Source organism: Alnus glutinosa, chromosome 1 (genome assembly GCF_958979055.1).
Source record: "Alnus glutinosa chromosome 1, dhAlnGlut1.1, whole genome shotgun sequence".
In the NCBI taxonomy this organism is placed as follows: domain Eukaryota; kingdom Viridiplantae; phylum Streptophyta; class Magnoliopsida; order Fagales; family Betulaceae; genus Alnus; species Alnus glutinosa.
Genome location: NC_084886.1, coordinates 18,374,426 through 18,396,482, shown reverse-complemented (window position 1 = coordinate 18,396,482; position 22,057 = coordinate 18,374,426). Strand labels below are relative to the sequence as shown.

The 22,057-nt window shown below is 39.6% G+C and overlaps 2 protein-coding genes across 2 annotated transcripts in view; one reads left to right on the top strand and one right to left on the bottom strand.

The window, feature by feature from the left end:
* The first annotated feature begins 232 nt into the window (after positions 1-232).
* LOC133875900 (uncharacterized) lies at positions 233-5,450 on the top strand. The gene is made up of 6 exons (XM_062314173.1): positions 233-854; positions 2,216-2,410; positions 3,469-3,585; positions 3,723-3,872; positions 4,235-4,293; positions 5,045-5,450. Exons 1-6 carry the CDS (start codon positions 621-623, stop codon positions 5,178-5,180), a joined length of 891 nt encoding a protein of 296 aa, XP_062170157.1. The 5' UTR covers positions 233-620; the 3' UTR covers positions 5,181-5,450.
* Positions 5,451-5,713: 263 nt separating this feature from the next.
* Positions 5,714-22,057, bottom strand: part of LOC133875905 (uncharacterized) — a 33,739-nt gene continuing 17,395 nt past the window's right edge. The window contains exons 9-14 of the mRNA XM_062314179.1: positions 11,023-11,161; positions 9,925-10,120; positions 8,591-8,700; positions 8,428-8,467; positions 7,215-7,385; positions 5,714-6,169 (exon numbers count right to left, since the gene is read on the bottom strand). Coding sequence (XP_062170163.1) covers positions 7,216-7,385; positions 8,428-8,467; positions 8,591-8,700; positions 9,925-10,120; positions 11,023-11,161 — 655 coding nt within the window. The 3' untranslated portion in view covers positions 5,714-6,169; position 7,215. The remainder of the gene's footprint in view (positions 6,170-7,214; positions 7,386-8,427; positions 8,468-8,590; positions 8,701-9,924; positions 10,121-11,022; positions 11,162-22,057) is intronic.

Sequence of the window (22,057 nt, the reverse complement as noted above, 5' to 3'; positions counted from 1 at the left end):
AAATTTAAAAAAAAATAATAATAATAATAATTAGATGATAATGACAGAGTTAAATTTTGTATAAAGCTAATTTTTGGCCCCTACACAAAAAATAAAATATCTTCGTTCGGCTGTGAGAATTTCCATCTCCCATATCCATATGCTTTACATTCAACAAAAAGTTGCTTAAAAAAGAAAAAGGAAAGAAAGATTGTGATTTTTTTTATTAAAAAGTTCCACTTTTCAATTCAGAACCCTTGGTTTCTTCAGCAATAAAGTTTTATCTTGATATATGATGGGCTAAGATTCCTGCTTGAGAGAAAGAACAAGATTCAAAGCTAGCCATAGACCATTCCATCCCAACTCAGGTTTTACCAGTCAAAAATATAAAGAACAAAAAGGGTACGAAAAGTGAAACCCATTTTCTTAAAGTCATTTCATATCTCGTACTATGTGATAATCTTAATGCTCCAATAAAAAGAAAATCCTGGATTTCTGTGTGTTGCTCTCACTCTCTCTCTCTCTCTCTGTCTGTGGGATTGGATTTTCCTTTTTCCTTCCTTGAAAAAGGGGTTGGAAAGAAGAAAGAAAGAAAGAGGGAAAGCAAAGCCGCCCAAAAGAAAAAACAGAGAGGTGAAAGGATGACTACCCCCTTACCTTTGAGGCTGCTGTTGCCTATGACCACTACCACCACTTCTTTCTCTTCCTCTTCCTCCTCTTCTTCGTCAGACTTTCCTTGGAAATCCCTGAAAGCCCTCCATTCTGCGAGCCCCAATTTCAGTCTCTACTCTCCCTCTTCCCCTTCATCTTCATCATTTCCTCTTCCTCACCACAGATGTATCCGAAAACAAAGACGCTCTCTCTCCAGACCAACGGTATCTCTCTCTCTCTCTCTCTCTCTCTCTCTCTCTCTCTCTCTGTGTGCGTGTGTGTGTGTGTGTTTGAATGAATGAATGAATTAAAGAGTTGGGTTTGGCTAATTGAGATGTTTTGGATGAAAAAGTTAGTAAATTTTTGAGCTTTTGGGGTTTCTCATCCTTACGTAGGCTGTACTGGGTTTCTGTTCATTCATTTCATTCCGTTATGTCCTCTCTCTCTTTTCACCATCTTCAATTAGCTTTCTATCTGTTGATTTATAACAGGGATTTGAAAATTGGGTCTTGCGTGTCTAAGTGACTGGGGTTCCTCAGCATTGAACTGAAGGATGCCGTAATGGGACTTTTTTTTTTTTAATGTTTATGGTGTTGCGGTAATGAAACATGGGTTTGGTTTATATTGTCGAATGGAGTTGATGGTGATTGTTTAATTGTTCCCAATCTGAAGGTAGGATATCCCTTGTTGAGGTCTGTTTTGCATTTTACTAGCATATGTAGGGAATTGAATCTCCAATAGTTAACTCAAATTGTTAGATAAATTAAGTCATCCTACATTTTTTTTTAGTTTTCCCTTTATGTCAATTGAATCGTACTATTATATTTAATAGACTTGTAAGAATTTTTGTTTATCTACTGGTGTTGTGGGTAGAACCACATGTTTAGATTTGTTGTTGAGTAGTGTAGTATATGGTGTCGCATTGGATAACTGTGGCTGTGCCTAATGAAGAGAATTAAAATATAAATATGTGGGTAAGAGATAACAAACAAGAATGACAGGTTTGTTTATCCAATGTATGATTGACTGAGTTATTAGAAAGACGATTTGTGTGTGTTGGGGTGGGGGTATGTGAGACTAGAAAGCATCGTGCTCTAAATTATTGTTCACCAGATTACGGTTATTGTTAGAAGTTCATAACTTATTCAATCAAGGACAAGCCAGATGGTAGATTTGTTTGCCTGGTGAAACCTGCCAAGTCACAGGCCTTAATGTATATGCATTTATGGCTCTTCAATAATCCTCTACATCTGGAGTGTGACCACCTATAAGTTGTTCTTCAATTTCATATTGGCTCAATCCAGACAGATGGAATATAAGGCTTTGTTTAGTTGACTATATTAGATGTAATTATGTCTGTTACAATGCATAATCACTGATAGGGAATAATCAAGCTCCCTGTAAACTTCTTGGTCTTGAAATGATCAGGTTTGATAGATGGAAATTGCACCGTGAGACTGTCACTCCACTATCAACATAAATAAAGCTCATGTTAGCTTGAACTTGTATGATCACCACTATTGTGGGCATTTGGTTTTCACTAATGATTTACCACCAGGGACTCTGTTTTTATGTACTGGTATAGTGGCTTTGTGGACGTATGAGAGGAGAGCAAGACATGGATAATTGGAAATATGAAGAGGAGAATGTTGTTCGCATGTTTGGTTCAGATGAAGAGGTTGGCACTCAAATTCCAACACAAGCCCAATCTATTGTAGAAGGATCAGGGACACTTCTGGTATCAGAGTTTAAACCTGTTCCAGATGTAGATTATCTACAGGTATGTAATTATTTTGTTCCAAAATGGTTCTTGTTCTTTATTTTGATTTTGTTTCGTGTTAAGTTTTTCTTTTTCTTTTTTGGTATTCAACAATGAAAGGATCCCAACTAATATATCTATGATGATAAAAAATGATCGACATTTTGTGTAACAACCCAAGAAAAAGCGCTATCTACATCTATGCTATCACCCAAAAAATACTAGTTAATTTGGAGCTTCTCAATAATTTCTTATAAAGCACAGTTTTACGTAGCAGCTAAGTAATTTGGGACTTAGCACTTATGACTATCTTTATAAACCACCCACTCTATGTGGGCTACTCTTTATCTTCCCAATGTGGGACCTAGGTATTACATTTTGTTGCATAATGGAGGCTTATTTTGCATAAGACTTTTTACAAACTTTTAGATTTTCCTAGTTTATCTTACCATAATGATTTTTGGCATTGGCATTTTTCAAGTTAGTGTTTTGGCGGTTTCATGCATTGTATTAAATGCATGTCAGTTTCATTTTTAGTTGCAACTAAGGATGACAATGGGACTAGTTGAGTAGGGTCTGAATGCGAACCAACTTGGGTTCAGAGTAAGGGCAAGGGAGCGTTCAAAGGCTGCATGGTCCGAAGTATGGTCTAGCACCATCTTCAGCTCCCCCTCCTCTACATCCCTCAAGAATTCTCGCTTCTCACCCTCCACCTTTGCCTACAACACTCGAATTACCATGGTGCTCGTGCCTTGTGTTGCCATCCTCCTCGACATTGGTGGGTCCCCATGGTGCTTGCAACCCTAACCCTGGGCCTCACGGTGTCCTACATCCTTGATTCTCTTGACTTCAAGCCCAACGCCCTCTTCTCCATTTGGCTATCACTCATCTTCACACATATTGCCTTTTTTTTTCTACCCTCTCTGCCCCTTGGGGCAAGGAGAGAGGTTCTTCTAGAAGGGTCAAAATGGGGAGGTTTATATTTAATATTTTTATATAAAAACATAAGTAAATATATTTATATTTTTTTCAACGTTTAGTTCTTTGTGTATTCTTTTTTTTCCCCTCCTTTTGTGCAGGAATTATTGGCCATTCAACAGCAAGGCCCAAGAGCTATTGGCTTTTTTGGGACACGGAATATGGGTTTCATGCATCAAGAACTTATTGAGATTCTTAGCTATGCTATGGTTATAACTGTAAGATGCTATACTTTGAATTCAGTGTATCTTGTATGTGGAATTTTGGGTACACATTGAGCATATCAGATGTTTATATATTGTACGTTCTTGATTTGCTGCATGACTCTTGCTATTTGCTGCATAACTTCTTGCAGAAAAATCACATTTTTACGTCAGGAGCATCTGGAACTAATGCAGCTGTTATCAGAGGTGCTTTAAGAGCTGAGAAACCAGAGCTGCTTACAGTGATTTTGCCTCAAAGTTTGAAAAAGCAATCTCCTGAGAGCCAGGAGTTATTGTCAAAAGTAAGAGTTTGGTTATGTATGTGTATTATATTCATCCTTCATCTAGTGTCGAGCATGTATTATAGTTTATCATAACATGATTTTTATTTGTACACCACAAAAATATATTGATAGACATGATAATATAATTATGACTTTCTGACTTGAGTGTTTCTAACAATTACTGGAGAATTTGACACTAAGTGTTATGTCTTGACTTGAAATGTCTCTAAATAATTTCTTAGGAAGTTCAGTTAAAGCTCTAATATGTTCCAGTCATGAAGTCTATTCTTGTTCTGACCTCCGAAAGAGAAGAGAGAGAGAGAGAGAGAGAGAGAGAGAGAAAAGGGTTACGGTTGTGATCATTTTTGTGGGATTTGCAGGTGAAGAACGTTATAGAAAAGCCTCACAATGATCATCTACCTCTGATAGAAGCCAGCAGGTTTGTATTAGCTCTTTCTTTTCTCCAACTACTCATATAATAATCAAGCTAGGACTGAATCTCAACTTATCGATGACCTCTTGACTTGGTTGTTGCAATTTTCATTCTTCCTGCGAACTGAGACTGCCACAGTTGCATGTTGTTAAATATCAATAATTAGTAGGTGGCTGACATTGAACACCTGTTGAGCAAGAGGCTGAAATTGTTCGTTACCTACTGGACAGGCTGAGCCCTATAAGGGAAAGTCATCTTCCCTCTAGGAATATAGGATCTAATTCCGTATTCTTTCTGAAGAATTTTTTCTCCATGGAAATTGTTGCAATTGGTCCAAAAATGCTGTTTTGTCAAAGCTAAACTCACTGGTTTCAGACATGTCAGCCAATAGGTTCAACTGCCAGTGAGACAGCTTACTTTACTCTTGACCATTGCCCTGTCCACCATGTTGGCAAGCTCAAGTTTTTGGACCAACTCGACTAAAATGTTGAGTTGTACTTTTCTAGGTGACTGAGCATGAGCAATTATTATGAGTTCAACTTGCATTGTCTAGGCTAGCAAATAACCTATCTTATAAGCTGATAAGTTCTCAACATAACCTGAGAGAGCTGAATTTTACACTAATGGGCAAGCTCCCTGCATGGGTGCAACTATTGCTCAAGGTTTTAGCAGGGCTGACAGGCAGGCAGCCAAATCTTTTAAAAATTTCATCTATGGTTCGTAACGGGAATTTATAGCTCTCATGGTGAAACTGCAGGCTCTGCAATATGGATATCATTTCACATGTACAACAAGTCATTTGCTTCGCATTCCATGATAGTAGGTTGCTTATGGAAACTTGTCAAGAGGCGAAAAATATGCGAAAGATTGTGACTCTCTTCTACTTGGATTAGAGCAAATGGTTCATTTGTCTATACATTGTTTTCTAAAGAGAAGTTTCTTCTTTTTGTTTGTAAACTAGGAGATGGAATGAGACAGATTATTGTTTTTCTTTGTAGATTGCAACACTGAGAAAGGGGGCCAATTTTCCCCGCTTTCCTTTGAAGGAAAAGAGGTTATTTGTTATTGGTTTTCTTATAAATAGGAAACAAATTATTACTCATGTACCAATCCAAATGAATGTTCATGCATGTTGAATACATTCAATATATTTAATTCGTTCAGATTCATGTGAAGTTCAAATTGCTAGTGCACATTGATTGAATGAGAATGTAATGAGCCTGGGATGCAGTCTTGGTAATTTACGTAAGAGTAACGGTATTGTTCACATCGGCTGACGTAGTGTATTTTAAGTGATTTTTCTTTTGTTATAGTCGTTAACATGAGATTGAGAAATCACTTAAAATACGCCGCCGCTAGCCAGTGTAAAATGAGTATAAACATAATGTGTTACATTTTGCATATGCTAACTGTGGTACAAACAACAAAGTCCGCAAGCGAAGAACATTTATATATGGGAGTAAAAAAAAATATCATATACCAATATAGATTGGCATGCGTGCTTTATCATTCAAAGAAATTGAAAAATATCCACCATGCTCTTTTTTGTACAATGGATCCCATAGATTGGGATTACAAAGTGATTGTCCTCTTTATTAGAAGCCAAACTACAAAATGCATTTATATTCATCTATAAAAAAAAAACATTTAAGTTCATTTTCTCTACAGAATATTTAGTCAAATTGTTGCCTGCCAAAAGGTCCATGTATATTTATGGCTGCAACAATCTGCACCTACGTAATATATGATCCCCAAATTTCTCAATCAGCACACAATGATTGAAAAGCTGAAGCAGTAAATTATCCTGTTTCAAAGCATGAAGATCATCTAGCTGCCCCTTGGCCTTGCTATGATCAGATTGATAGCAACTGACATTTTTTCCCTGTGAGAAATGATTGCAGCCAGGAATCAGTACCTACATAATAGTAAACATGATTATCTATTTCTATCAATCTACTTCATATACGAAATTTATACATTTGACAGGAAAAAAACTACAGAAACATGCATGCACACCACCCACTCTTAATCATCTCCAAAGGAAGGAGCAACTGAGGTTTACTCTTGATGGCTTCTTTCAAAAGGGCTTCTGCTTCATCAGTGAATCTCTTGGTAGAAAATATGAACTTTTGGAACTGGGGTTTATTCTTTTGAAGTACGTAATGAACGGGAAATTTCTTTACCTGTCCAAATTCTAATGAATCAAGATACCCATTTGTTCTAATAAATGCATACCATTGTTCACTATGGATACTGTCTGCTACTGACCTCACAAAATAGTAAAAAAAAAGGAAAACAGGGTTTTAAGAGTGGTACTATGGTTCTTCTGTATGTTCACATTCGACGACAAAAGGTTCAGAAAAAAAAAAAAAAAAAAAAACCCAAATTTCTGGTTGATCTAGGACTTCTGGCAAATGGTGAACAATGTGAGGCGTCTGTTTTCTTTTACTTTCTTCTTTCTAGTGTGAGCAAAACCTACTTTAATAGTCCAGGCCACCTAAAATTACCCCCAGAAAGATATACCCAACAAAACAGGTAAGATTAAAAAATTGATTAGGAGAACTTCATGCGAGGAAACAGATAAGAATATAGACTACAAAAATTACTGAAAATATTACGAACTCTGTTGTTATTGGGAACTGTAGAACGAATTGTTCAAATTTGAATAATATGAGGCAATATACATTTTAAAAAATAAAATATTCATGCATTATTTGGAATTTAAGAAAATATTGAGGGAAACTGACATACTAAACAATGCATGTATCCCACACAATTAGCCATAAAATCCCCATTATGTTTATCTAATGGCTTTTTTTGATAAGGCAATAATTGCAGCAAGAAACATATCCAACAATAGTTGAAAAAAAAAATGAGAGAAAAAGGCTACAGGAACAAACTTCTATATAACTATTAAAACTATGAACCTTAGCGGTCATCATCATCAGAGTAGTTGCCATCGCTATCTGGCTCATATATTTGATATTCTTCATCACTTGTATTTGCATCACGTATATCATCAGCACCTGCTTCAGTGGATGGAAAACTATCAAAGAGCTCCTGCAAATGGGTTCTCGAGATGTTTTCCATGTTTAGATCTATGCACTATATAGGAAATCCAATGGTGTCAGCAGATCTTTAAAAGCGTTTTCGCTACAGCTGGCATCAGTTTGTCCAAAAACTATTGCTTGACAAGACTGAGCAACTTTATATTCATGGAATTCTTATGAATATGGGGAACTTCTACTTGAATCTCCGCCGTTTCAATGAATAGAAAGGTCTTTCAGAGCACCATTATTCTTTCAAATAAATATTTAATTACCTTTTCTTCCCATGAACTACCAGTCATTGTCAATTTGTCACCATAACCTGACGTCCTCACTATAAGAGAGCATTGAACTACCATTTACATACTAAAACCCTCATTCTGTCGGTTCGTTAAAAAACTCAAATACCCTAACTTTATAATCAAATTTACATATAATACCTTAAAACTAAACAATTAAAAAATAAAAATAAAAAAGCAGCCACCCCATTAGGGGCCTCTAGGGGTGGCTCGAAGGCCACCCCCAACCTATGGGGTGGCCCAAATGTACCCCGGGGGTGGCACGCGGCCACCATCAGGTTCAAGGTGGCGGCGAGCCACCCCCTCTCCTTTTTTCTTTCTTTATATATATATATATTCCATATGGGTTGCACCCCTTTTGCGCCTTTTCAATATATTTTACTTATCAAAAAATATATATATATATATATTCCATATATTTGTATTTTTAAGTTTAATATTTTTTATTAAATTATTGTTTGAGGGTATTTCTGTCTTTAAACGAAATTTAACGTCTAAAAATAGAATATTCCATGTGATTTAACGAGATTCCCTAACGGAAGGGGGGTTTTGATATGTAAATGACAGTTCAATGCTCTCTTTTAGTGAGGATATCAGTTTATGCTGGCATATTGGCAATGGCCGATAGTTCATAAGGGAAAAAGGTAATTACCCATAAATATTTTTTTAGCTGAATTTTCTTTTTATATTTGAAAAAAATTATGTGAAACTTTACTGAGGGCTGAATGATTAACTCTTAGATCAAAAATAGAGAATTAAAACAAAAGAACATAATTGACATGATATAAGGATACATGATTTTGTCTGCAGAGATATTTCACCGTCCTCTTCAGCCTAGAAACAAGGGAGCATGATTTATAAATTTAAAAAGGGGGAAAAAAAGAGAGGCAGCCATTGATGATAGAACAGAAAAAACATCCAGCAAAATGTAAAATCAGAACATAGAGAAGTCAAAACCAGATCAAGTGCCTCATATGCATCCAATTCCTCTTCAGCATTGTCAACTTCATCTTCCTCATCATCTTCAACATTATTGGGCACCTCATTATCTTCATCCCTTGTAGTTTCTACATCATTAAATTTAATTCGTACAGTCAAAATTACAAAATTACGAAATTGAATCAGCATGCAAATAAAGCTTCTCATAACTCGTAAGGTCTCTCTCACACATCCAAAATTGAAGAGTTACATACCACAGCGGCTACGGTAACCAAATAGGAGTTTACAAAGTATTACAGCCTAACTTAAAACAAGAGTTCTTTGGAAAATAGTATGGCAAGAAATTAGGGAATCAACCTTAATGAACAGTTCATCAACATTTCAGTATAACTCAGATAAAAGCATAAGTAGATTTGAGGTGAGGAATAATAGAGAAGGGAAGGGCAGTGGAAGGCGTTGAAGTAATACATGCTATAAAAGAAGCATGTAGAGTCTATGTTGAATAACAAAGAAAGAATCGATCTACAACCAAACTTTTAATACAAAGATTACATGCAGATAGAAATATGGGATAGCTGGCCATCATTTCCCTTCAATTACAGCAGTGAGCTGTGATTTTCCTTTAACAAAAATATTTTAAAGATCATTAATAAAACATTTTTCATGCTAAAGTAGAAATTTAAACAATTCTCATGATATTAACAAGATTTCTCCACATTTTACAAAGAATAGGATGCGAATGGGACTAAATAAAATAAGATCCACTGCTAGATATGTTCTCCATAGATGTCAGATCAACATGATTCTTGATTTGTTATTGGAGCTCACTGATTTGAAGCACTTCTTCAGGAAATTAGGATCCTACAGGGAGTGGAGCAATGCAAGAGAATATCAGCAATCTAAAATAATTTCTCCTTTTATCAGGTGATCAAATCTTCTCACTATCATGATAGTGCTATATTTCCATCTATCTGAAGGAGTTAATAGATAATCTGTATTTGAGTTCTAACCTGATAATATGAAAAAGTAGAATGAAGTCAATGACTTATGGATCGTCTTCTTGACATGGTTTGGCTTTGGTGGTTTTGCACTTTTGGTTTTAGGGCGGGGAAGGGGTTGCATGTCTTGCTTTGCCATCTTCCTTAGCACCTTTCTAGTTTCCAAAGTTGTGGTTTATGATGCGCCATGAGTTAAGAGGGTGTTAGACAAATTGTTATATTTGTGTGGGTTTACCGTACAATGGTCCATTCTCTTTGAGATCATAGTCTTGCACTTGTTTGATGGGCTTTTGCCCGTGTAATTGACACTTTCAAAAAATTGAAGAATCCTTGAGTTTAGTTATCAATTGATACCTGCATTGGCTAGTGGGCTCTCTTCACCAGGCTTTAAGGCACCTTTGTTGCGTCCCTTCTTTAACTTTTCAAACCTCTCCGAAGCAGCTCTAAGTAAATTTTCTGCACCAGGTTTGGGGAAGATTGATAGGAACCTCACCATAAGACGTTGCCTTAAGCAATTAAGCATGTGGTCTGAGAACCATCCAGCTCCAAACTGCAGACTACATAATAAGCTAAATGTGATCCAATTAAAATCAAGTAGATAACTTGCAAATTTCAACTACTCACACTATATGCAGATAATAGGCATACATGAGAAACAGAAAGATATCGGGGCTCACTATCACTAACTAACTTAACCGCAAGAGTGAGAAGAAATTTTATAATTCAAGTTGGTAGACGTTCCCTGAAACTTTTTGGACTTCTTGTGCTAAGAAAGGTCAGCATTTCTAACCTAAATTTATTCATGGCAAAAATACCACATAAGGAATTTGGAATAGGATTGCTAGAAATACAAAATTATTTCTAAGGAATTTAAAGTAAAAAGTCCAACAAGTTGCTTGAATGACCCTGGAAACAACTGAAACAGCTCTTAATTCTTTCTAGGCTTTAGGTCAAGTTGCAACTTGCAAACCTGGTGTCACATTTAATATATACTCAACCTATCTGTCTCATACTTAAAATACACTCAGATCCAAAGAACCAAGCCAGCAGATTGTCCCTCATTACAAAATAACTCATGAAATAAAAATCACAATTAGGAACTTATTTAACCCAAGACTCCTAATGACTTGACCTTCAAAACGATATAAAACTCGTCTAAAACTGATGTTACATATAAATCCCATGCATGAAAACATCAAGTTGCCAAAACTGAAAATTCCTTCCATAACTACAGATAGAATATGATACATGTTACTAGATGATTTGGATCAGACATGATAAAGCCATACAGAAAATAACGTTTAAAAAATTCAGTAAAAGAGAAGAGGAAACTAAGCATTGTTGTTAGCTGTGTATATCAGTGTTTGTGCGTATGGTACAGGTATATCCAAATACATGAAAACACATATAAGAACATAAACGTTTTAATAAAGCCCAATATGAGAAACTCACCGTGCAAGTTGTCTGTGTCACAGGTTTCTTTATCTCTTGCTGAATGTAATCATCAACAAGTTCAAAAAACTGTAATGACGTCTGGAACTTGCAAGGGAAAACTCGGAATGCACAAATGTCCTCCCATCTATGCTTCAACCTGCACCAAGTAAAAAGGATAACAATAACAACAACAATAACAGTAATGATAATGATGATGAAGGAATCAGAGTCTATAAGTATGCTCTAGTGTACTCTGGTGCAATTTCAATTTAATTTATGAGAAACTGAATACTTCGGATTACTGAAGGCGAGCTTGCCTAAGGTCTTCTTCTTGCACTCGTCTTATTTTAACTGTTTCATTGGTTTTAGTAATTCCGCACAATAAATCTTCTGAAAAAAACCCATAGACTCCTAGTTTACTTCTACACTTAACTTGAACCACCCTAAAATTAATTTACCAAGCGTATCCTACATAAGCCTGAACTATGTGGCACCTGAAATTTACATCAAGCATCTCTAAACATAATCTATAGATATCTGTAATAAAGCATTAACATCAATGAAATTTACAGTATTTTCAAACAAAGCCAAATTTGAAATTCTCAAAGAAGCTTCACTAAGCAACAGAAAAGCATGATTTAGGGAGGTCTAAAGTTAAGGGTGCGTTTGGGATTGCGATTTCGTAGACAATAAGTGCGATTTTAAACCAAATCGCAGAACATAAATCGTTTGGGAACTGCGTTTTTAAAAATTGCAATTTGAAAACGCAGAAAATCTGCTTTTTCAAATCGCAGGTAAGATAGTGTTTTTTTAAAAACGCAGAATTTTAAAGGCTAATTTGTGATTTTAAATGCTAAACTGCGATTTTGCCAAACGCTTAACTGCGTTTTTAAAAATCACTTTTTTCAAATCACACATTTTAAAATCGTGATTTTAAATCGCACTTTTTGAAATCGCAAACCCAAACGGACCATAAATCTTATCAATGGAAAAACTAGATGAAGTGTCAAAAGAGGGGGGGGGGGGGGGGGGGGGGGGGGGGGGGGGAAAGGAGAGCTTTCCAAGTTAGTTCTTTTTTTTTGGGGGGGTCAAGTGCTGCTTATTTTTCAATACTCAAATGGAGATACAGGGGATCGAACAAAAAGGGAAAAAAAAAACAAAAAACAAAACCAAAAAACAAAAATACAAACAAACAGACAAAACAAAACAAATAACATAAATATTGTCGAGGAAACAGCATTATAATTTAAATTACTAAAAGCCAATACAATATCCATTAAGACACTAAAATGACAAGTCCAGTGACGCGATTCTGTTTTTTTTTAATCCATTGTGACACACCGTAATTGTGTTGCTAAAATCCAAGTATTGTGACCAAACTAGAGTTTTTGTAACCAAAAAACATAAAAGAGAACACACAAGAAGTGTTTGAGTCCATAAAAAAATACAAATATCAAATGGAAATCAATGATAGATCTCAAAGTCCCAATGCTAATGAACTTTGATATTAATGAGACTATCAAATATTTCATAGTTGATTATTGATAGGATGATATAAATAGGCCAAAATTACAATAGGAATGCAGCTTCAAAATGGGATCTATTAATTACGATAGGATGTTCTAGGAGTAAATGGTTTGATCCTCTCTCTCTCTCTCTCTCTCTCTCTCTCTCTCTCCACCTTTCCACCTCTCACACACCGAGGTTGCCTGGAAAGTGATATGTTTGGGTTTGTGGAACAGGAATGGGACTGTGTTACGCTCTAGTGCAAAGTATGCTGTATGGTGGGTATATTTATTACTTAGGGCCGTAGTACACATTGGGAAGCTAATTTGGGTCATTTTGGAAACAATACATACAATATATATCCATATATGTATAATGTATATGGATTTATATATATACACACACAGAAAGTATAAGCATAACAAGACAACCATTTAAGAGCAGAATAGTACCATAACAGTTTGCAATAACATAATAGCGGAAGACTGTTATGGTACCACTCCTGGCAAAGGTTGAATACTGGTGGCAGAGACGGCCGCTCTGTGCAGCGCAGGACCACCGGGCTGAACAACACGGGCATCCGGACCCTTCGTCGCACCCGAGCCGGAGACAAAAGGCCCAGGTCCTACTTTCACTCTCCACTTGAGTGAAAGTTTAGCTTTGGACTTGAGACAAAAATTAGCCCGAACACCACTAGGACCCATCAGGGCCTTTCCTTTAGAGACTTGGTTAGAGTGGGCCACATGTAGCAGGTCTGAGAGACTCACTACAGAGGGGGCCTAGGCTTTGGCTTAGCTAATACCCCACTCTCTGGACCAGGCCTACTTCCAAAACCATCTGGGCCCAGGTCCTACTTTCACTCTCCACTTGAGTGAAAGTTTAGCTTTGGACTTGAGACAAAAATTAGCCCCAACACCACTAGGACCCATCAGGCCTTTCCTTTAGAGAATTGGTTAGAGTGGGCCACATGTAGCAGGTCTGAGAGACTCACTACAGAGGGGGCCTAGGCTTTGGCTTAGCTAATACCCCACTCTCTGGACCAGGCCTACTTCCAAAACCATCTGGGCCCTGGCCCATATCAAGCCAATCCAAGCAACGATACACGTCCATTTTAATGTGTACCAACGTCGCTCTCAAGGTGCAAAAAAAAATGCCCAAAAGACCCATGCCATCCCTCAAGCAGACTTCACCAGTGACTGATCGGGGATTTTCAAAACCCCTAGACACTACCTAGCCACTCACCATTAGTCCCTTCGAAGCAGACAAAATAGATCCTCCCCCCCCCCCCAAGGAAGAGGACGATGCTGGAAACTTTTCTCAGCCTCAGAAGCACCTCTGCGAACAACCTATTGCCAACCACCTCCACATGTGATTTCAACGGCGGAAGCGACTAACTTCCACCCAAGCCCAACGAAGATCGTCCATCAAAATGGACAGCAATTGACCCACTATCGGATGATTACTAGAGAAGTAGCAGAACCGAGCGCAACTCGATGGCAAAGGACCTCCAACCTTTACCACCTCTTCCTTCCTGCACAAGAATACGCCTGCACCTTCTGCCACCTCAGTATGCCGCCACAACCAAGTGTTAAGGATATAATGGTCAACACACAAACCCTAGCAGCCGCCACACAAATCCTAGATCAATCAGCCGTGAATCAAGGCAATCCTCTCCAACAATCACACACTCGGATACTCTCTCCATATAAAACCTACAGCTAGCATTATTCTCTTGCAACTTTCCTATTGTACCTCAACGGCTATATTACCATATCTACCTTCCTAGAATAGAATGATTCTTACCTTATGTAAATGACAGTGTACACGACACACATATACTTGTAAATCCTTATAAATATAGATCAATACTAAACCCTAAGCATCAAGTGCTTAAGGCTCTTTTCCTAGTTTTATATTAAGTTTACATGGTATCAGAGCCTACCAACAGCCAACGCTCATCCATGGCCACTCCTACCGCCGCCGCTCCTACTACCTCAGATCTCATGCCCAATGTCACCCAACTTAGAAGCATCAAATTAGAAGGTCCTAATTATCTCGGATGGGTTGCTCAATTTCAACCAATCTTGTGTGGTTATGAACTCCAAGGTCTACTGGATGGATCAGATCCATGCCCCCCGAAACTCATTACCAATACAGATGGTAATGGTGAAATTCCGAATCCAGCCTATGTTTCATGGCTGCGAAGAGATCAGCAACTGCTGAATCTTATTATCTGCTCTCTTGCTCCTCCATTGGTACCTTCGATGTACGGTTTAAAAACATCGCAGCTTGCCTGGAGCAGTTTGGCAACACGGTTTGCAGCACAATCAAAGTCCAGAATTTCCCATCTCAAGCGCCAGTTACAACGCTTGCAGCAGGGGAACAAAACTTGCACTGAATACCTCAGCCAAGCCAAAACTTGGTCTGACGAACTTTCAGCAGTGGGAAAACCCGTTGAAGATGATGATCTCATCTCCTATGTTATCAATGGTATTAATCCTATCTACAACTCTTTTGTTACTGCCTTTACTTTACGTGATCGTGAAACCACCTTTCATGACTTCCAATCTGAATTGTTAAGCCATGAAATTCTCCTTCAAAATCAGCAGCAAACTCTTAACCCTGAAGCAGGATCCTTTGCCCTTCATGTCAATCGCTTTCGACCACCCCAGCAACCCAACAATTTTCATAGTCCTCCTCCCAACTTTCGTCCCAGCCCCAACAACTTCAGGAAACCAAAACCCTTCCCCCGTCCCCCTGGTCAATTCCGCCAGTCAACCCCTCCTAATCACTACTCCCCAAGACATCCAACTCCACCCTTACCCAATACCTCTTTTGGCAATCACCCCACCAATGGTGCTACTCAGCCCCCGCGTCAGTACTCTCCTTGCCAAATCTGTGGCAAAACCAGCCACCGTGCCCTAGACTGTTATCATCGCATGGACTACGCCTACCAAGGCCGTCACCCACCAATGCAACTTGCTGCCATGACTGCTCAGACTAATGAAGAGTTCACTAATCAAGAATGGCTTGCCGACTCCGGTGCCAACACACATATCACAGCCGACTCATCTCTCCTCACAGAATCACAACCGTTTGATGGCTCCGAAACTGTTGGCGTCGGTAATGGCACAGGTTTGCTTATTCACAACACCGGTTCTTCTATTGTTCAATCCCCTAATTCTGCATCCTCTAAACTTCTTCTCTCACAAATTTTACATTGCCCGGCTGCTTCTGCCAATTTACTTTCTATTAACAAATTCTGTAAAGACAACAAATGCTGGTTTGCTCTAACTGATATTGATTTTACTGTGAAGGACAATTTGACAGGGAAAATTCTGCTCCACGGACCCAGTGAAAATGGGTTGTACCCTATCCGGTTGCACCCTCACTCCTTGAATAAAGCATCCGGGTTCACTGCCCTCCTTGGTGTCAAAACCACTGACATGGTTTGGCATCAACGATTGGGACACCCCTCTCTCTCTATTTTACAGCATCTGTTTCGTCATCAGCATCTTCCTCTTCTCGGTTCAGTCAATCAGTCCACTGTGTGTGAATGTTGTCAACTTGGCAAGTCTAAACAACTTCCGTTTTCAGAGTCCATTAGAAGTTCTTCGAGTCCTTTAGAAGTAATCCACTCCGATGTATGGACCTCTCCGGTTCCATCACTGAGTGGATGCAAGTTTTATGTTTTGTTTATTGATGAATACAGCCGGTTTACTTGGTTGTATCCTATTATGAATAAAAGTGAAGTTTTTCAGTGCTTTATTAAATTTAAATTACTTGTTGAAAATCTATTCTCCACTACTATTAAATATTTTCAAACTGATAATGGTGGAGAATATATCTCCACCACCTTCAAACAATTCTTGGACCAAAATGGCATTTTTCACCGACTCACATGTCCACACACCTCTCAGCAAAATGGTATTGCTGAGAGAAAACATAGACACATAGTTGAAACCGGCTTGACCCTCCTTGCTCAATCCGGTTTACCCTCTAAATACTGGGTAGACTCCTTCCTTACCTCAATTTTTCTTATCAATCGTCTGCCCTCACCAGTCACAAACAACACTTCCCCTTTCTTCAAACTATTTAATAAAGAACCTGACTACACACTGCTCCGTGCCTTTGGTTGCCTCTGTTATCCCCTGCTTCGTCCCTATGCTGCTCATAAACTATCCTTCAGAAGCAAGCCCTGCATATTTATCGGCTATGGTGCCAACCAACGTGGCTACCGGTGTCTCGACCCTCACTCTCATAAAATATACCTTTCCCGCAATGTTGTCTTCGATGAGACCAAATTTCCAGCCAAAACACCATCTCTCTCTCACGGGTCCTGTAAAATCACTACAGCCCCCAATACTCCCGTCTTCTTCCAACCTGCTGCTCTTTTCCCCCCACCCTCTTCCCCTATTCCGTCTTCTCTTTCTACTGCTCTCCCTTCACCTACATCTTCACCTCCTAATCCTACACACTACACTTCCACTCCCCTGTCTCCCTCCGCATCTCCATCCCCAGCATCCCCTACATCTCTATCTCTACCATCATTCCCCACCCCAGCACCTCTCCCCTCCTCCCCCACCCCCACTCCCGCACCTCTCCCCTCCCCTATCTTCCCTCCTCCTCTCCCTACCCACCTAGTAGCCCCTAGCAACCGTCCTATCACCCGATCCCAAACCGGATCCTCCAAACCTCGAACTTATCCTCACTTCACCACATTTCATGCTACCAAACATCCTCTACTCACCTATACCTCTGTCGTCCTTCCACCCGAACCTTCAACATACCGTCAAGCTGCATCCCAACCTGAATGGGTTGCTGCAATGACTGCTGAATTCCAAGCACTCCTCTCTAACAACACTTGGTCTCTTTGTCCCCGCCCTTCCCACCAACATGTTGTCCGCAACAAATGGGTCTACAAGCTCAAACAGAAACAAGATGGCAGCATTGACCGTTACAAAGCTCGTCTCGTCGCCAAAGGATTTGATCAACTTTCTGGAATTGACTACCATGACACCTTTAGCCCAGTCATAAAACCTCCCACCATTCGGTTACTCATTGCCTTAGCCGTTCAGTTTGATTGGAACATCACACAACTGGATGTCTCCAATGCTTTCCTTCACGGCTACCTTGATGAAGATGTCTTTATGGAACAGCCTCAAGGGTTCCAAAACCCTCAGTTCCCTACTTATGTGTGCAAGCTGCATAAAGCTCTCTATGGGCTCAAACAAGCTCCCCGGGCTTGGTTCACCCGGCTCTCTACTTCTCTCTTAGAAATTGGATTTTCTACTTCTCATGCTGATCCTTCTCTTTTTACTTTTCACACTAACGGCTCTCACATCTTTCTCTTAGTGTATGTCGATGATATTATTATCACAGGTAACAATAACGCCTCCATGCAATCGGTTATAGGCAAACTCCAACTTGACTTTGCCATGAAGGACCTTGGCTCTCTTTCCTACTTCCTTGGCATTCAAACCACCCGGGACTCTACTGGCATACACCTCCGGCAATCCAAATACATTCAGGACCTTCTCCACCGTGCTGGCATGATTGACTCCAAGCCATACCGCAGCCCCTGCCTCTCTGGTTCCAAGATGTCCAAGAATGATGGTGAACCCCTTCCCAACCCTTCTGATTATCGACAACTCGTTGGGGCCCTCCAATATGCTACTCTCACGCGCCCGGACATTGCCTATTCAGTGAATCAACTCTGCCAGCACATGCAAGCTCCCACCTCCGTGCACTGGACAGCAGCTAAAAGAGTTCTTCGTTACCTCAAAGGCACCCTCGATTTTGGCCTCCATTATACCAAAGGCTCCTTCACCCTCCACGGCTTCTGTGACTCCGATTGGGCTGGCAACCCTGACGATCGCCGCTCCACCACTGGCTATGGCATCTTCTTTGGTTCCAACCTCATCTCCTGGTCCGCTAAGAAACAAACTGTCGTCTCCAGATCCAGCACCGAAGCCGAGTACCGTGCCATGGCTATCACTACTGCTGACCTTTATTGGCTCCGCATGCTCTTCAAAGAACTACAGCTTCCCTTGCCATCTCCTCCCACAATTTGGTGTGATAACTCCGGCGCCCTTGCCATTGCCTCCAATCCGGTCTCTCATGCCCGCACCAAGCACATTGAAGTTGATGTCCACTTTATCCGGGACAAGGTTCTCAACAAAGACATTCAGCTCCGCTACCTCTCCACCATTGACCAGCTTGCCGACATCTTCACTAAAGGCCTCCCGGCTGATCGCTTCTGCTTCTTGCGTGACAAACTTCCGGTCGTCCCTCCCCTCAGTTTGCGGGGGGGTGTTAAGGATATAATGGTCAACACACAAACCCTAGCAGCCGCCACACAAATCCTAGATCAATCAGCCGTGAATCAAGGCAATCCTCTCCAACAATCACACACTCGGATACTCTCTCCATATAAAACCTACAGCTAGCATTATTCTCTTGCAACTTTCCTATTGTACCTCAACGGCTATATTACCATATCTACCTTCCTAGAATAGAATGATTCTTACCTTATGTAAATGACAGTGTACACGACACACATATACTTGTAAATCCTTATAAATATAGATCAATACTAAACCCTAAGCATCAAGTGCTTAAGGCTCTTTTCCTAGTTTTATATTAAGTTTACACCAAGAAGCGCCCATGCCTGTTCGAGCATTCACTGAGCAAGAGTTGGGATTCCAACTTTGGAGCGTTTCCAAAACTTTGTTCCCTCCTCTAGAATCAAGTCCTCTATGGTGGCTAACAACCATGAGACAATAGCTTTACCCAAGCAAATGGATCGAACAAAAAACCTCTAGTCCTTTTGAAAATCAGTAATATTAAGGACCTACACTCCACCACCAACTCAATGGATTTGGACACCATCTCGAGATTCCCATAACAAAAAAGGAAAGCCGGCACAAGCTAAAACGCGCCAACAAGAGAGAAAGAGAGAGAGAGACGTACATAGTAAAACTCAATATCTTTGTGATTTTGAATATTTTCTTTCGATGGTACCATAATAGTCAATACACCCAAACTCAATATCTTAAATTTATCAACTGTGTCAGAAACATTGAAGATCATTTCACTTGGGCTTTTGCTGGTGTTTATTTCCTTAATGTTGATAGGGATAGAAGATTTTTTTGGGATGAATTGGATGGTTTGCTTGGCTAGTGGAACTTGCCTTGGTGCATTAGAGGAGATTTTAACGTCTCGTTTCCCTAGTGAGAGATTGGGAGAAGCCAGTTCTTATCCAGCTATGGTGGAGTTCATACATTTCATTTTTTATCATGGTCCGATGGATTTCCCTTGTTGGTGGGAGTTTTAATTGATCGACGGAACACCAATTTTCTAGTGTGTCCTAGATGAGGCTTCCTATATTTTGCTCAAACCATTTTCCGATCCTTCTTGATTGCAAAGAGCGGGGTAGAAGGTAATACAAATTTGAGAATATGTGGCTAAAATCTGAGGGATTTGTGGATAGGGTAAAACAATGGTGGAATTCTTATCACTTTCAAGGCTCTCCGAGTTTTCATTTTGGCTCGCAAGCTTAAGGCTTTGAAATTTGATTTAAGAAGCTAGAATGAGGAGGTGTTTGGCAATGTAGAGAGGTAGAACAAGCTTCTTTGGGATGAGTTACGAGGTCTAGAAACTGTTGAAGAAGAGAGGGCCTTATGTGACGAGAAGAGAGTGTGGAAGGAAAAAGTTACAAGTGATTTGGAGAGGTCTACTACCATGGAGGAGGTGAGTTTGAGGCAGAAATCTAGGGCCTTGTGATTAAGGGAGGGTGACGAGTGCATGGAGTATTTTCACTGAATGACCCATTATAATAGAAGAAATAACTCAATCAAATCCTTGCTAGTAGATGGTACAATCCCTACCGACCAAGGTGTAATCAATGAGTATGATGATTATTTATTTTTCGACCAATGAGTATGACAATTATTTCTAATAGAAGAAATAAGGATTTTGTCTAATTAGTCTAGTGAGTTGCATTTACAAAATCATTGAGAAAGTTCTAGCAAACTAACAAAAAATGGTTTTAGAAAAGATTATTTCTAAGTCTCATAACACATTTATTCGAGACATGCAGATTCTAGATCCCATTCTCATTGTTAATGAATGCCTTAATAGTAGAATCAGATCGGGGGAGCTGGGTGTGCTTTGCAAAGTAGATATAGAAAAAGCTTATGATCACGTTAATTGGATTTTATGCTGTACATGCTGAGAAAGAGCCGTTTTTTTTTTTTTTTTTTTTGGGGGGGGGGGGGGGGGGGGGGGGGGAGTGGTGTACCTGGATAGCTCATTGTATCTCCTTTGAGTTTTTCTGTTTTGGTGAATGCCACTCCCTTGGGTTTTTTTTAGTAGTTCTTGTTGATTGAGTAATAAGACCCTTTTGTCCCCGTTGCTGTCTGTCATTGTGATGGAGGCATAAAATGATCTCTGCTGCAATGAGTGGGGGGCTTGTTGTTTGGCTTTTCTGTGAAGATTGAAAATGATGGTGGGATTGATATCTCTCATCTCTTGTTTGCAGATGACACTTCAATTTTGTGTGGCCAACCCAGATCACCTTTGTCTTTTACGTTGTTTGTTCTTATGTTTTGAAGCTATCTTAAGTTTGAAGATTAATTTGGCCAAGTCATAATTGGTTCATGTTGGTAATATCAATAACGAAGAAGTCTTGGCTAGGATTTTGGAATGCAGGGTCTCCTCTTTGCCTATGAAGTGCCTAGGTCTTCCTTTGGGTGAGTTGTTTAAAGCCAGATCTATTTGGGATGGCATTATTGAGAAAATTGAACGTCTATTGGCTGGTTGGAAGCGGTTGTATTTGTCTAAAGGGGGTAGGATTATCTTGATCAAGAGAACATTGTCTAATTTGCCTACTTACTTTATGTCTTTGTTTCCCCTCCTGGCAAGCGTAGCCAACCGAATTGAGAAATTATAGTAAGATTTTATGTGGGAAGGTATGGGCGAAGAGGTCAAATTTCACCCGATAAGCTGGTCCAAGATGTGTTTCCCAATTTATGAAAGGGGTTTGGGGGTCCAAAATTTGCTCTCATGTTCAACCGAGCTATTCTATGAAAGTGGTTATGGCGTTATGCTTATGAGAGAGAGGCCAAGTGGAGATTACTAGTGGACCTTAAACATGGTAGTCACTGGGGGCGAGTAATGCTCTAATGGAGCCAATGGATTGAATGGGGTGGGGCTTTGGAATTCATTAGGAAGGGTTGGAAGGAGTTTTCTTGTTTTACTAGATTTGAGGTGGGGGGCAGCTCCAAGGTTAGTTTTTGGCATGACGAATGGTGTGGGGTGTTGCCCCTTAAGGGAGTACCCAAAGTTGTTTAGCATTGCCTGCCTTAGGAGTGTTACCATGGCAAATCCTCTTCAGTTCTCCAATGGCTCTCCTTAATGAAACATTAATTTTGTTAGAGCAGCACATGATTGGAAGTTGGAATTCTTTACTTTGTTCTTCGATCTCTTATCCTCGATCAATTTGAGACAGAATGGTGTAAACAAGCTTTACTAGATCCCCTCCAAG